The 12210-nt window shown below is 39.6% G+C and overlaps 1 protein-coding gene across 1 annotated transcript; it reads left to right on the top strand.

Annotated features, from left to right (window-relative positions):
* The first annotated feature begins 195 nt into the window (after positions 1-195).
* On the top strand, positions 196-11483 carry LOC311301877 (fibronectin type III domain-containing protein 7-like). The gene is made up of 12 exons (XM_084427247.1): positions 196-584; positions 856-1116; positions 2205-2462; positions 3646-3897; positions 4807-5061; positions 6591-6848; positions 6939-7196; positions 7599-7853; positions 9332-9592; positions 10341-10370; positions 10533-10580; positions 10698-11483. Exons 1-11 carry the CDS (start codon positions 329-331, stop codon positions 10553-10555), a joined length of 2367 nt encoding a protein of 788 aa, XP_084283373.1. The 5' UTR covers positions 196-328; the 3' UTR covers positions 10556-10580; positions 10698-11483.
* The last annotated feature ends 727 nt before the right edge of the window (positions 11484-12210 follow it).

Genomic DNA, 12210 nt, shown 5'->3' with positions numbered 1-12210 from the left:
GTGTGTGTGTGTGTATATATATATATATAAACATGTTTTCCATGATTATGTCATTCATTAATATTTTAACTTTCTATTTGAAACATTATTCAGTTACGAAAAACACTTTTGTTTACTTATAAACGAATGTTTAAATCTAATAAAAGTCATTTTGAATTGTTTCATTTACAGGCATCAGGTACTGCTCATCTGGATCCAATTTACAGTATCTGTTTAAATTCAAACTCATTTATACACTGTTCTTGGTTGTCATTTGTATCAAATCAACATCATTGATAAATACCTCAGAAAGATTCGTTTCTTGTACTATTTTTTTTCAGGCAGCACAATGAGCGTGAGTATTTTTACGGTGACATCAAAGAGTGCAGTGCTGCGCTGGAGCAGGTATGAAGGTGCATTGTCCTACAGAGTAACAGCTTCCCTCAGGAACTCTCCAGTCCCCGTGGTCTTTGCCAGCTTTGGACAGAACACTATTATGGGCTCCGTTAATTCCCTGAATCCCAACACTGCATACACCTTTCGTGTTGAGGCCCTGGGCAGCCTCATGAACATGCTTGCAGACACTAGTGTGGATGGATCTACTGGTGCGTATACTGAAAACTGGCGATGTCTTGCTCAAGAGTAGTCAGTGTGAAGCAATTTCAGAATTGTAAGAAATTTCAATGACCTTTCTTTGCCTGGAAATTCCCGGTCATAAAACCCTATTTCAGGCTTAGCATCTTGTTTGATAAACTGACCTTGTTGCAGCTTAACATTTCTAAATCAGTTTGGCTCCTACCAAAAGCATTGTTAATTGCAGTAAACTGATGATTTGTTAAATGAATGGAACTGTGCAATTTCTCTTCTTATGTTTAGCTCCCGATGTGCCCACCATTGACATGGCCTCCTCTAAACAAAGCCAGAGTATCACTGTGGAATTCACTCAGGTCTCGGGTGCAACTTCCTACATCCTGCGCGCTGAGACAAACGATGGATCTTTCTTGTCAGAGATCCCAGTGCCCACGTCTCCAGGGACTGTCACCAACCTCCAGCCATACACAGACTACACTCTCAGTGTCATGTCTGTCAACAGTGCAGGCAGAAGCCAGCCATCCATCTCCGTGGAGGCAAAGACAGGTATATTTTTCTCCTCTCTCTCCACCCTCTTTGACCTAGAGGCCAAAGAAATGATCCATTCATGAAGGGACAGAGTTGGCTATTCTCTAACCCTCACCCAGTGCAGAAACCTTATCCTCTCTTTGGGGGGAAAAAAAACCCCCATCAGAATAAGCTACATAGCTGATCTCAAGGGCTTGATTTTTAGCAGTATGCATATATTCACATTTTCAATGAAACAGGTTTCTCACGCATGTATACCTATCCAGGTATAAAAATCTGAACCATAACAAAAGGGCTGCCCTCCTCAAGGGACTGGGCACAGAAAATGTGTTCCGTGTCTTCACCTTAGGGCCCTCAGCAGTTTTGTTTCATTGTTCAGGTAGCACGTTTTACACCTGAGATGGTCACAAGAAAATAATAAGGGAAGAGACCTTAATTCCCAGAACAGAAAGCATATCACTTACAAATATCCACAGAATTACGTCATGCATACGATCCATAACAGCACAATGGGATGTTTTCTTCAAACATTTTAAGCAATGTGAGAACTGTTTTAGCTACGACACATCAGGAAGTGGTAAGAGTAGAACCCGTGCCTAGATCTGATTAAAAAGAATGGGGAAAGGAAGGGATTAGAAAGGAACAGTTGAGGGACAGTCAGAATATGGGGAAGGGCAGGACAGGAAAGGAAAGGACTGGACAGGGAAGGGAACAGAGGGACCGAAGGTAATGGATGAGAACAGAGGGGACCTGAAGAACTGGAACAGAAAGAAACGGGAAAGGCACAGACAGGATATGCCAGAGAACGTAAGGGAATGAAAAATTACAGAAGGGAACAGAAAGGAATGAAAGGAACAGAAAGGAATGGGAGAGGGACGAACATGACAGGGCAGGACAGGACAAGAAAGGAAATGATAAAACAGGAAACGAGTGGAAACCATTTCACTTGAACAAAATTAACCTATACCTCAGAATTAGATCACTATAGCTTGGGATTCAATCTTCAAAAAAAAAAAAAAAAAAAAACCTTTTGGTCACAATGCAGCTGTCTGTCTGATCTCTTACCATTATTGTTTCTCTCTCTTCCTCATTCTGTTGGACCCCAGTCCTCCCTGCTCCTCAGTTCAACACCAGCTCTCCCAGTAACAGCAGCATCCTGGTGCAGTGGGAGCCAGTCAATCATGCTGTCCTCTACAGCCTCAGCATCATCAAAGACGGCTCATACAGCAAAAGTAGCTTCAACACCACAGACATTCAGTTTCTCTTGCAAGACCTGGAGGCAGGAACCCTTTATAGTATTAAGGGGAACGCCTGGAGTCCCGAGAACATTCCCGGAGATGACTTCACAATTGGCCAGATCACACGTAAGAGGATAGGAATGGAAAGAAAGATTACTTAAGTTAACTGAAAAAATGTCATACCTCTAAATCACACTTAAAGGGATACTCCACTTTTTTCGGAAATAAGCTCATTTTACAACTCCCCCAGAGTTAAACAGTTGAGTTTTACCGTTTTAGAATCCATTCAGCCGAACTCCGGGTCTGACGGTACCACTTTTAGCATAGCTTAGCATAGATCATTGATTCTGATGAGTCCAGTAGCATTTCTTTCAAAATGACCAAAGAGTTTCAATATTTTTCCTATTTAAAACTTGACTCATCTGTAGTTAAACCGTGTACTAAGATCGACGGAAAATGAAAAGTTGCGATTTTCTAAGCCTATATGGCTAGGAACTATACTCTCATTCCGGCGTAATAATCAAGGAACTGTGTGGCTGTACCATGAGTGCAGCAGGCGTAATGATATGACGCAGCGCCTGAAAATAGTCCCCAGCTCGGTAACTTCTTCCAACGTGACCGGCACTAAGTTTGTCTAACCTATTAGACCTATTTTCAGGCGCTGCGTCATATCATTACGCCTGCTGCACCCATGGTACAGCCGCACAGTTCCTTGATTATTACGCCGGAATGAGAGTATAGTTCCTAGCCATATAGGCTTAGAAAATCGCAACTTTTCATTTTCCGTCGATCTTAGTACACGGTTTAACTACAGAAGAGTCAAGTTTTAAATAGTAAAAATATTGAAACTCTTTGGTCATTTTGAAAGAAATGCTACTGGACTCATCAGAATCAATGATCTGTGCTAAGCTATGCTAAAAGTGGTACCGTCAGACCCGGAGTTCGGCTGAATGGATTCTAAAACGGTAAAACTCATCTGTTTAACTCTGGGGGAGATGTAAAATGAGCATATTTCCGAAAAAAGTGGAGTATCCCTTTAAGGAAGAGAAAGGGATCGATAACAGAGCAACCAGCAATGAATGCGCACCAAGTACAGCATATTAGACATGGCTTTACGGGACGTCCTGCAGAGTTTAGCTTCAATCTGTTCTATCACACCTGCATTAAAGGCCTTGATTAGCTGATCCAGGTGTGTTTAATACGGTTGAAGCTACACTGTGAAGGATTGGAAATGTTCATTGATAACAGTTAAGGCACATTAAGATAATGTAGTTAAGGCACATTAAACTTTGTTTGTGTGTCTCCGCAGGTTCTCCCACTCCTCAGTCTATTGCTCTGGTGGTGACAAGCACCCCTGAAGCAGGTATTGTGGTGTCGTGGGACCCAGCCCAGGGTGCAGAGCAGTATGTCGCCCTGAGCTTGACTGGCCAGAACTGCTCCTCATCTAGCAACTCCTGCATCCTGATTCCTTTGAGCTGTGGAGTGACCAACTCTGTCACAGTGATCGCTGTTAACAAGGCCGGAAACAGTGTCCCCTCGTACCCAGTTCAGATTATTTCATGTGAGTAAAACAATTCATGCTTGGATAACAGGACTTGCTCAGTATAATGTACTTAATATTGTCAGGGTTTTCTGCAGAGTTTAACTCTTTCACAACTGCCTTGAAGTTTCCAGTGATCCTTAAGATCATGATTAGCTGGTTCAGGTGTGTTTAATTATGGCTAAACTCTCCAGAAGTAGGATTGGACATGCCTTTTTTAAAAGGGTTAGTTCACCCAAAAATGTGAATTCTGTCAGTAATTACTCACATGTTGTTCCAACCCCGTAAGCCTTTTGTTCATCTTCAGAACACAAATTAAGATATTTTTGATGAAATCTGAGAGCTGGCTCACTCCTTCATAGGCTGCTAGGTAATCAATATCTGCCATCCCAGAAAAAAGTTAGTTAAGATGTTAAAATAGTCCAAGTGACTACAGTGGCTCAACCTTAAGTTTATCAATTGACGAGAATACTCTTTGTGAGCAAAATAAAAAATGAAAACAAATTTCAGTTTTCATTTTCTTCTGTGTGGGCCTCTGAGTGAGTTCACGTAGTGTAACAGCGCAGCGCTTCTGGGTTGCATACGTCAGAACGTAGGCTCACTATTGGCCAGCATCACACGCATGACCAGCGTCGGCCAATAGTGAACCTACATTCTGACGTACAACATATGACCAACTACATTTACAGTACGCTACATATTAAAGACACCTACTGAAATAAGCCATATTCATTGGCTCTGTTACTTAATTCACATGCAAAGAGGTTGCATAGGAACTATGTCATTTAGTCATTATGTCTGAAGTGCTTTATTCCAAGTCTTATGAAGAATCATTAACTTTGTGTGAGCAGCTGAGTGAAATTTAAGCCATTATCACTGAAAATCTTGCCCTTAACAATGCCTCTAATTGTCTATCCTGTTGTTTGTCAGTCCCTTGTCCCCCACAGCCTATCTGGGTGGAGGAGGTGGTGGCTGGAAACTGCTCTGTGAAGTGGAGCTCGGTCCCTCATGCAGAGTACTACACTACCTTTATTAAGAGTGATGATGGCATCGAGGGGACGTGCAACTCAACTGAGCCTCGCTGTCAGTTTCACTGCAGCTGCGGATACTCCTACATCATGAGTGTGTTTGCACACAACCAGGCTGGACCCAGTCCCCCGGGACCTCTCGTCAACCACACCACCTGTGAGAGCTTCATGTTATTATATGCAGAAAGCACTTTAACAAATATAAAATGAACATACCTTTCTTCTGAGAAAACAAGCCAAAAAGATTGATGACATGTTGTACTCCCAGCCTAATCTGTCCAATCAAATGCTCTCTAGAATGATCTTCCCCGTACTAGCAATAGCGAGTAGCAAATCATGGGGTGCTTCTCATTTCTTATTTGTGGATCCTCATTTCCTTTCCTTGTGTCTTTGCTCCACCCCCTTAGATGTGAGGGAAGGATACACCTGTGTATTGTCGTAGATTTTTCCCTATCTAGCTCCTACTCTAAGTCTACCGGGGACGTCTCCAATCGAAGTTTAATATATAGTCTACCGGGGACGTCTCCAATCGACGTTCTCCCTAACGTCTCCAATCGACGCTTAATAAATAGTCTACCGGGGACGTCTCCAATCGACGATCCCTAACGTCTCCAATTGACGTTCAATATATAATCTATTTCTCTAAACTAACTCACCTGCTGCGCAGCAGAAATGAACAGACAGACTTCAGCAAATGTCCTTTAAATGCTTTAATCACGGCCGGAGGATCTCTCAAGCAGTTCTCAGAGAATCTCCCCCAAGAAGAAGCAAGGCCGGAGGATCTCAGACAAATTCCATTGAGAATCCCACCAGCTAACACGAATACAACAGTTTTTATAGAATAGGGAGGTTTGGCAAAATGAAATGAATTTGATTGGTTCTTCATATGCAAACCCTTCTGTTACTAGGTAAAGCAAACTTTGTTTTAATGATTACTTCATTGTTAATCACAAGGTTCAAATTTAGTCATCTGTCTAGTTTCAATTCCCATATTTGTTATTTTTACACTCACTCAACCAAAGTAAAAGGGGTATGGCAACACAACATACAACATTCAAAAACACAGGACAGAACGTTTTAGTACATTGTGTTTCAAAGTGTTATCATGTTAGGCCTAAAAAGAGAAGTAAGGTTAGATGTTAGAAACATGGTTAGTTTAATAAACAGTTTACTATTTTATCTATTAAAAATCCACCACAGTATCCTCGTTCATGACTCCTCAGGAAGCTTCCTCGCCTCCTCGTAGTGCAATTAGAGAACTGAGATGCCCTTCAAGATGGCTGGAGGACGGAGGAGCGAGCAAACGAGGAAGCATCAATTTGAGTATAGAGAGGCACCCATGGTCACGGCTGTGATGTAAACTAAAGTATTTCGTCTATTTAAACATAGGGACAAACCCTTCGATATATCCTATCCAGACTTACCCTTTAAATTGCAATTACATCAACACAGGGAAGAAAACCCAAGAGTCTTTAAACACATGAAATGTCTGTACACCCCCCTTAAATGCTGTTTTTGTCCTGTCCCACGGTGCCATAATTTTAACATAATAACACAAACTTAATATATAGATTTGCGCCACATTTTGCCCGTAACCCTGCAACTGCATGGTTTTCTCCTTTAAATTGCGATGACTGCATTCATTTATTCATTTTAACCTGATTTATCTTCACTTACTGTCCACAGTGCCTTGCTGTCCAGAGCTCACAATGGTTTCTGCAGTTTCTTGGGAGACGCTGATGATACAGTGGTCTCCTGTGCGTGGTGCGGATCTGTATAAGACTCGTGCTGTGGATGCCACGGAAACGGTTCTGTGTAACGACACGGCGCCCAGCTGCGCCCTCTCTGACCTCACTTGCAACAGCAGGTACAGCGTAGTCGTCATACCATGCAATGATGTAAGCGGCTGTAACCTCACCTGCAGTTCACAAACGCACGAAACAGGTATACTCACACACTCAGTTTGAATTTAGATCATGAATATGTGCCAAAGATGTATAATATACACACACTTTCTCTTTTTTTTCCAAAAAGCTCCATGCATGCCTGAGATCATCGGTGTGAGCCAGAGTAACTTGTCTAGTGTGCTGGTTAACTGGACTTCTGCTAACACAGCTGCAAACTACACTGTCACTGTGATTGGCACAGTGGGCGACATGCATGTCTGTCACTCAAATGGCACTTCCTGTCAGGTGCCCAACCTGCCCTGCGGCTCCGTCTATGAAGTCAGTGCCACCGCGTCCTCCTCAGCTGGAGAGAGCATGCCCAGCTACACCATTCCCCTGGAAACAGGTTAGCTTTCCATGGCCATTCAGAGAGCCAACATCCCAATTGTGTCAAAAAAGAAAAGTTCCAAAACCTACACAGGCAGCTAAAATACAAAATACACAAGATCATTTAAGAAAATAAGTTTTAAGAGTATATAAATACATTTTCTTCAAAAAGAATGAATAAAACTCTTAAAAATGGGCTATTTAAACCAATATTTGTACAGTATGTGCTGTATATTTTAATCTTATGGTGGCATTAGCTTAGAAACATGCTAACAGAAAACGATTGAAATCAAATATGAGGAAAGACTATGTAGAGCATTTCCCCATTTCAGCTAGAGTGCTTTTTTTGGGTTCTGCAACACACATGTCTTTTTAGTTGGAAAGTCTACAAATATAATTTTATTTCTATATTTTTTTCCAGCACCTTGTTGCCCAGACAATCTCACTGTGAGCCAGGTGACCCAGGCCATGACCAACGTGACCTGGTCAGACGCTATCGGCGCCCAGACCTTCATCGCCTCCCTGTCTTCACCACGAGGCAATGCGCAGTGCCACACCATGGAAACAGGATGCGTGATGGGATGCATCACCTGCGGCACTAACTACACCGTCTCCCTGGAAGCGATCAGTCGCACCGGGCACAAGGCGGAGTGCACCTATCATGGGTTTTCTGCCAGTGTGTTCTCAATAACTTGCCATTAATAGTGGTAGAAAAAACGCAAATGCATATTGTCGCTGTCCAATGAAAAGTGTCTCCAAAAAATGCATATTTCTAGAGAAAAAAAACGATATCTTATTAAAAATCGTACAAAATTAAATGAAAAAACATAATTAGTCACATTTTGCACTATAAATTCTATCATTGCACGTTAACCGTTACATCTATGGTAAAAATTCTAAATTGCACAAAGTGGACATTTGGGTTTTTCATCAGACAGCAACCATATAAAACATAGAACTTCTTCCGTAAACTTCTGGTGTGATTATTAAGCTGCCTTCATGTGCTATGGGAAATGTCCTACCTCCCACCTCTGAAGTCGCAATTACGAAAGTGTGTTGTTGTCATAAAGAATATGGAATCAAGGAGGACGGCAAGTTAATTCACGTTTATTTCTTGGGAAAATCTTATTAAAGCCAAAATATATAGTAGATATTTAGTCAATATCCAACTGAATGTAAATAAAATGTTGCAGCCCATTTGTTGGCTGCCATATAAACATTCACCTCGCTATCTAGACAGCCAGCTTACTGACGATTCGGGAATTCTGTCAAATAAATGCTTTTTTTGTCTGTGTAAAGTACATATACAGCCCAATACAATATGCATATATGTATATTACATATACAATATGCATCAAATGTATTGTACATAAATGCACATTACTGTAACTGCAAGAGAAAGCAATATATAGAAAATATAGAAAAAAAATATATAGAAAAACAAATACTTAAAACTACAGAAATGATTCACTTTCTTCTGCCATATTTAAAGTTGAAAGGACTTCCAATTCAGAAACTTGGGTGTAAAAATTAGTGTTTCCACTTTATTTTGATGTTCCACTTTAGACATTCTACCAACTATAAGTAACTTTGCAACTACATGTCAACTTACTCTCATTAGAGTATTAGTAGACTGTCAGTAGACTGTTAAGTTATGGTTAGGTGTTAGGGTTCGGGTTAGTAGAATAAGTTAACTTGTAGTTGCAAAGTTACTTATGGTCAGTAGAATGTCTGTTGGGGACCAACAAAATAAAGTGTTTTCAGATATTAAGCAGACAGTCTACTAATACTCTAATGACAGTTAGTTGACATGTAGTTGCAAAGTTACTTAGTAGAATGTCTAAAATGGACTATTGAAATAAAGTGTTACCAAATTAGTTTCCCAGTCGTTAATAGTTAGTCATAGTCTGAAAGACCGTCTAGGAAGTTTGAATTTACTATATTTAATTACTATAACACTTCTAACACTTACTTACCATATATACTATATACTACAACACTTACTATAACACTTATTCTAAATAAAAATGGTGGGAGAAATAATGTTAGCCAATAGCCAAGCTATTTAGTAATTATTGTAGTAATTCATGCCGGCTAACGTGTGTAATAGCAATAATACCCCATGTTAAATCTAATGTTCTCGTCTCTCTCAAGGTGAGTGCTGTCCCTCGGGCATCCGTCTCTTCAGAGGAACCAATAACACGCTGCGTGTGCGCTGGAGGTCAAGCAGCGCCCTCACCAACTACACGGCAGAGGTCACGGGAAGCGACAGCACTCACGTGTGCAGCCCAGAGCCCGGCAGCAGCACATGCGATGTGTCAGAGATCGTGTGTGGGCAGGTGTACTCAGTGGTCGTCGCCCCACTGAATCGAGACGGAGCCAAGGTCCCGTTCTGCAACAGCAGGATGTATTCAGGTAATGAGGCTCTTGAGGACAGGGGCCCCAAAAATGATTCAGACTCACTTTAAAAAAATAAGATTTTCATTGCATATAAAATATCAGTTTTTGTAACACTTTATTTTACAGTGTCCTTGTTACGTTACATGTACTTACCAGAGTAATAACAGTAAATTATGCATAATCACATGCAACTAACCCTCAACCAAATCCTAATCCTATCCAAACCCTATAGTAAGTACATGCAGTTGCTTAATATTACTCAGTATTGTAATACAATTACACTGTAACAATGACACCTTAAAATAAAGTGCAACCCACTTTTTATTTATAAGGTGTTACAGTGTAATTATACATTTAAGTACTGAGTAATATTAATCAACAACATGTACTTACTATAGGGTTTGGTTTAGGCTTAGTTGCATTTAATTATGCATAGTTTACTATTATAACTATAGCGTGTGACAAGGACACTGTAAAATAAAGTATCACCAAAATATCAAACCAGTTGTCATCTGCATCAAACCAAAAGGTGATTTTTATTGTATGATGTATGAAGTCAGTTTTCCCTTAGAGTTCACACACGTTCTAGCAGAGGAACCACAGTGTATGAACGTGAATCAAGAAGTGTGAATCTTTCTTTGAAATAAATGTCACTTCCTTTGCTATTGTTCTCTAATTCAAGGACATTCAGACATTTTTGAAGTGTTGCATGGCAATATTGCACTGTGATTGAATATGAAAATGCATGACTTTTGTCTTTCAGTCTCGTGTGTGGGCAGCAATGTCGGAATGGGTAAGAATGAGGACATCTTAGCATATGAAACTGAATAAATTGCTCAAATCATACCAAAAATAAGGCAAACACGTCCATGTGAAGTATCAAATGGTCTATTATTCAAAATCTAGGAAATGAAATGTTTGACATTCAATAACTGAAGCCTTTCTTTACTCTCAGTTCTCTATCGAGGAAGAAGATAATGATGGGATGGATGTCCTTCAGACAGTAAGTTACGGCCAGTACAGACGCACGGATCTTCATTACACACATTGGACTACCAGTCCTTTTCCACTCCTCATAAATCCACAATAAATTTGACTTAGTTATTTTTCTCTTGTACAGCTTCTGGTAATATTGGACGACTGGATTCTTCAAAAACTGCCCTCAAACCTGTATCGAATTCAACTAAATAATTCACTGTGTAGCCAATGAAGTCAGGCAATTAACAAATCTGAATGCTATTACTTCAATAATGCAATTAGTAAGGATTCAACATGTCCAGTCACTGATGTTTATGTATTTAAATTGCTTTAAAGATTTGTAATTTATGTCAATCATTAAATTAAGAAGTGACACCGATTAATGGGAGAATTTTAAGTTGCAAGATTTTCTTACAATATGCAATTGACACACAATCCATTCAATTCAACAAACAATGAATGTGTATTATCATTATGTTATTAACCTAATTTTCAGGGATCCCTAATGTTATCTCAGGGATTTTCACTAAAGACAATTCATGATCTGTTGTGTCAAATTATTTTCTGCAATTGGAATTTCTACTATTCTCCCCTCAGAAAATCAGTTGATAGTAAATTGAAAGTTATTTTGGTGAAACAGTTATTTTTCAACCTCCAAACATCTCACTTTGTAAAGTCCAGTGGTTACAGTTTACTATGCATCAGTTTCCAGGAATGATTGACATAAAATGAAGCTAACAGTAATTTCCCAGATTTAAAAAAAGAAAAGAAGGATCAATCTGAGAGCTAAATGAATTGGATCTCCTCTACAGTATGCGGTGCCTCTGAGGGAAATCTAAACCTTTTAATTGAACTTCCCTTAGATGTTTGTTAAATACATAATTTGTTGGGATGTGAATAAACATCTTTATTTTGACAATAAAATTAATTCCCTGCATTAATAATGCGTATCTGTGTTTGTTTCCCCATCACCAAATAGCCACATAGCCACAACTGTTATAGAAGATGTTGCCACAGTAGGAAGTGTGCTGGAATTTCTGGAACGGCAACTTAGGTGTTAATATTATGACAGACAGACCGAAAGAAAGATAGTTACAGAGTTAGGCAGGGAAACAGTATCTATGGCAGCAATCAATGTGTCACGACTGAAAAGTTGCCAAATGTCCTCAGAAACCAGCCAATACACAAGTTTGAGAAACCAGTAAACCATCATATGTTTTTGTTTTTTGTTTTGTTTTTTTCAGGAAGAGGAATTCATAATGCATAAATAACATATAACACTGCTTAAACAATCTAGAATTATGTTCAAAGACACATTTAGCCAGTATAGTCCAACAGATTTACCAACACATTATTCAGATGTCCTAAAGAAAAGGATACAAATAAATATATTTAAAAGACAATATTTGCAATAAAAAGATTTTTGATTATATTGAGTATTTTAAAAGGGCACGGTTCAAGGGCCATTTCTCCCAAAACACTAAATCAACATCATCACAGTGTTGTGGTTAGATTAATAACAGTATCTGAAAAAAAAAAAATGGAAAAAAAAAAAGAAAGAAGAAGAAGCAAAACAGGGTATATTTCCGATGAAACGCCCTCTTGTGGCATAGAGGGTATTGCATTGTTTTGTCATTGGGACCGGGATCGAGTTT

This window comes from Rutilus rutilus (genome assembly GCF_951802725.1).
Source record: "Rutilus rutilus genome assembly, chromosome: 13".
NCBI classification, from domain to species: Eukaryota; Metazoa; Chordata; class Actinopteri; order Cypriniformes; family Leuciscidae; genus Rutilus; species Rutilus rutilus.
Note: the sequence above shows the minus strand (reverse complement) of the source record. Positions and strands in the feature narration are given on the sequence as shown.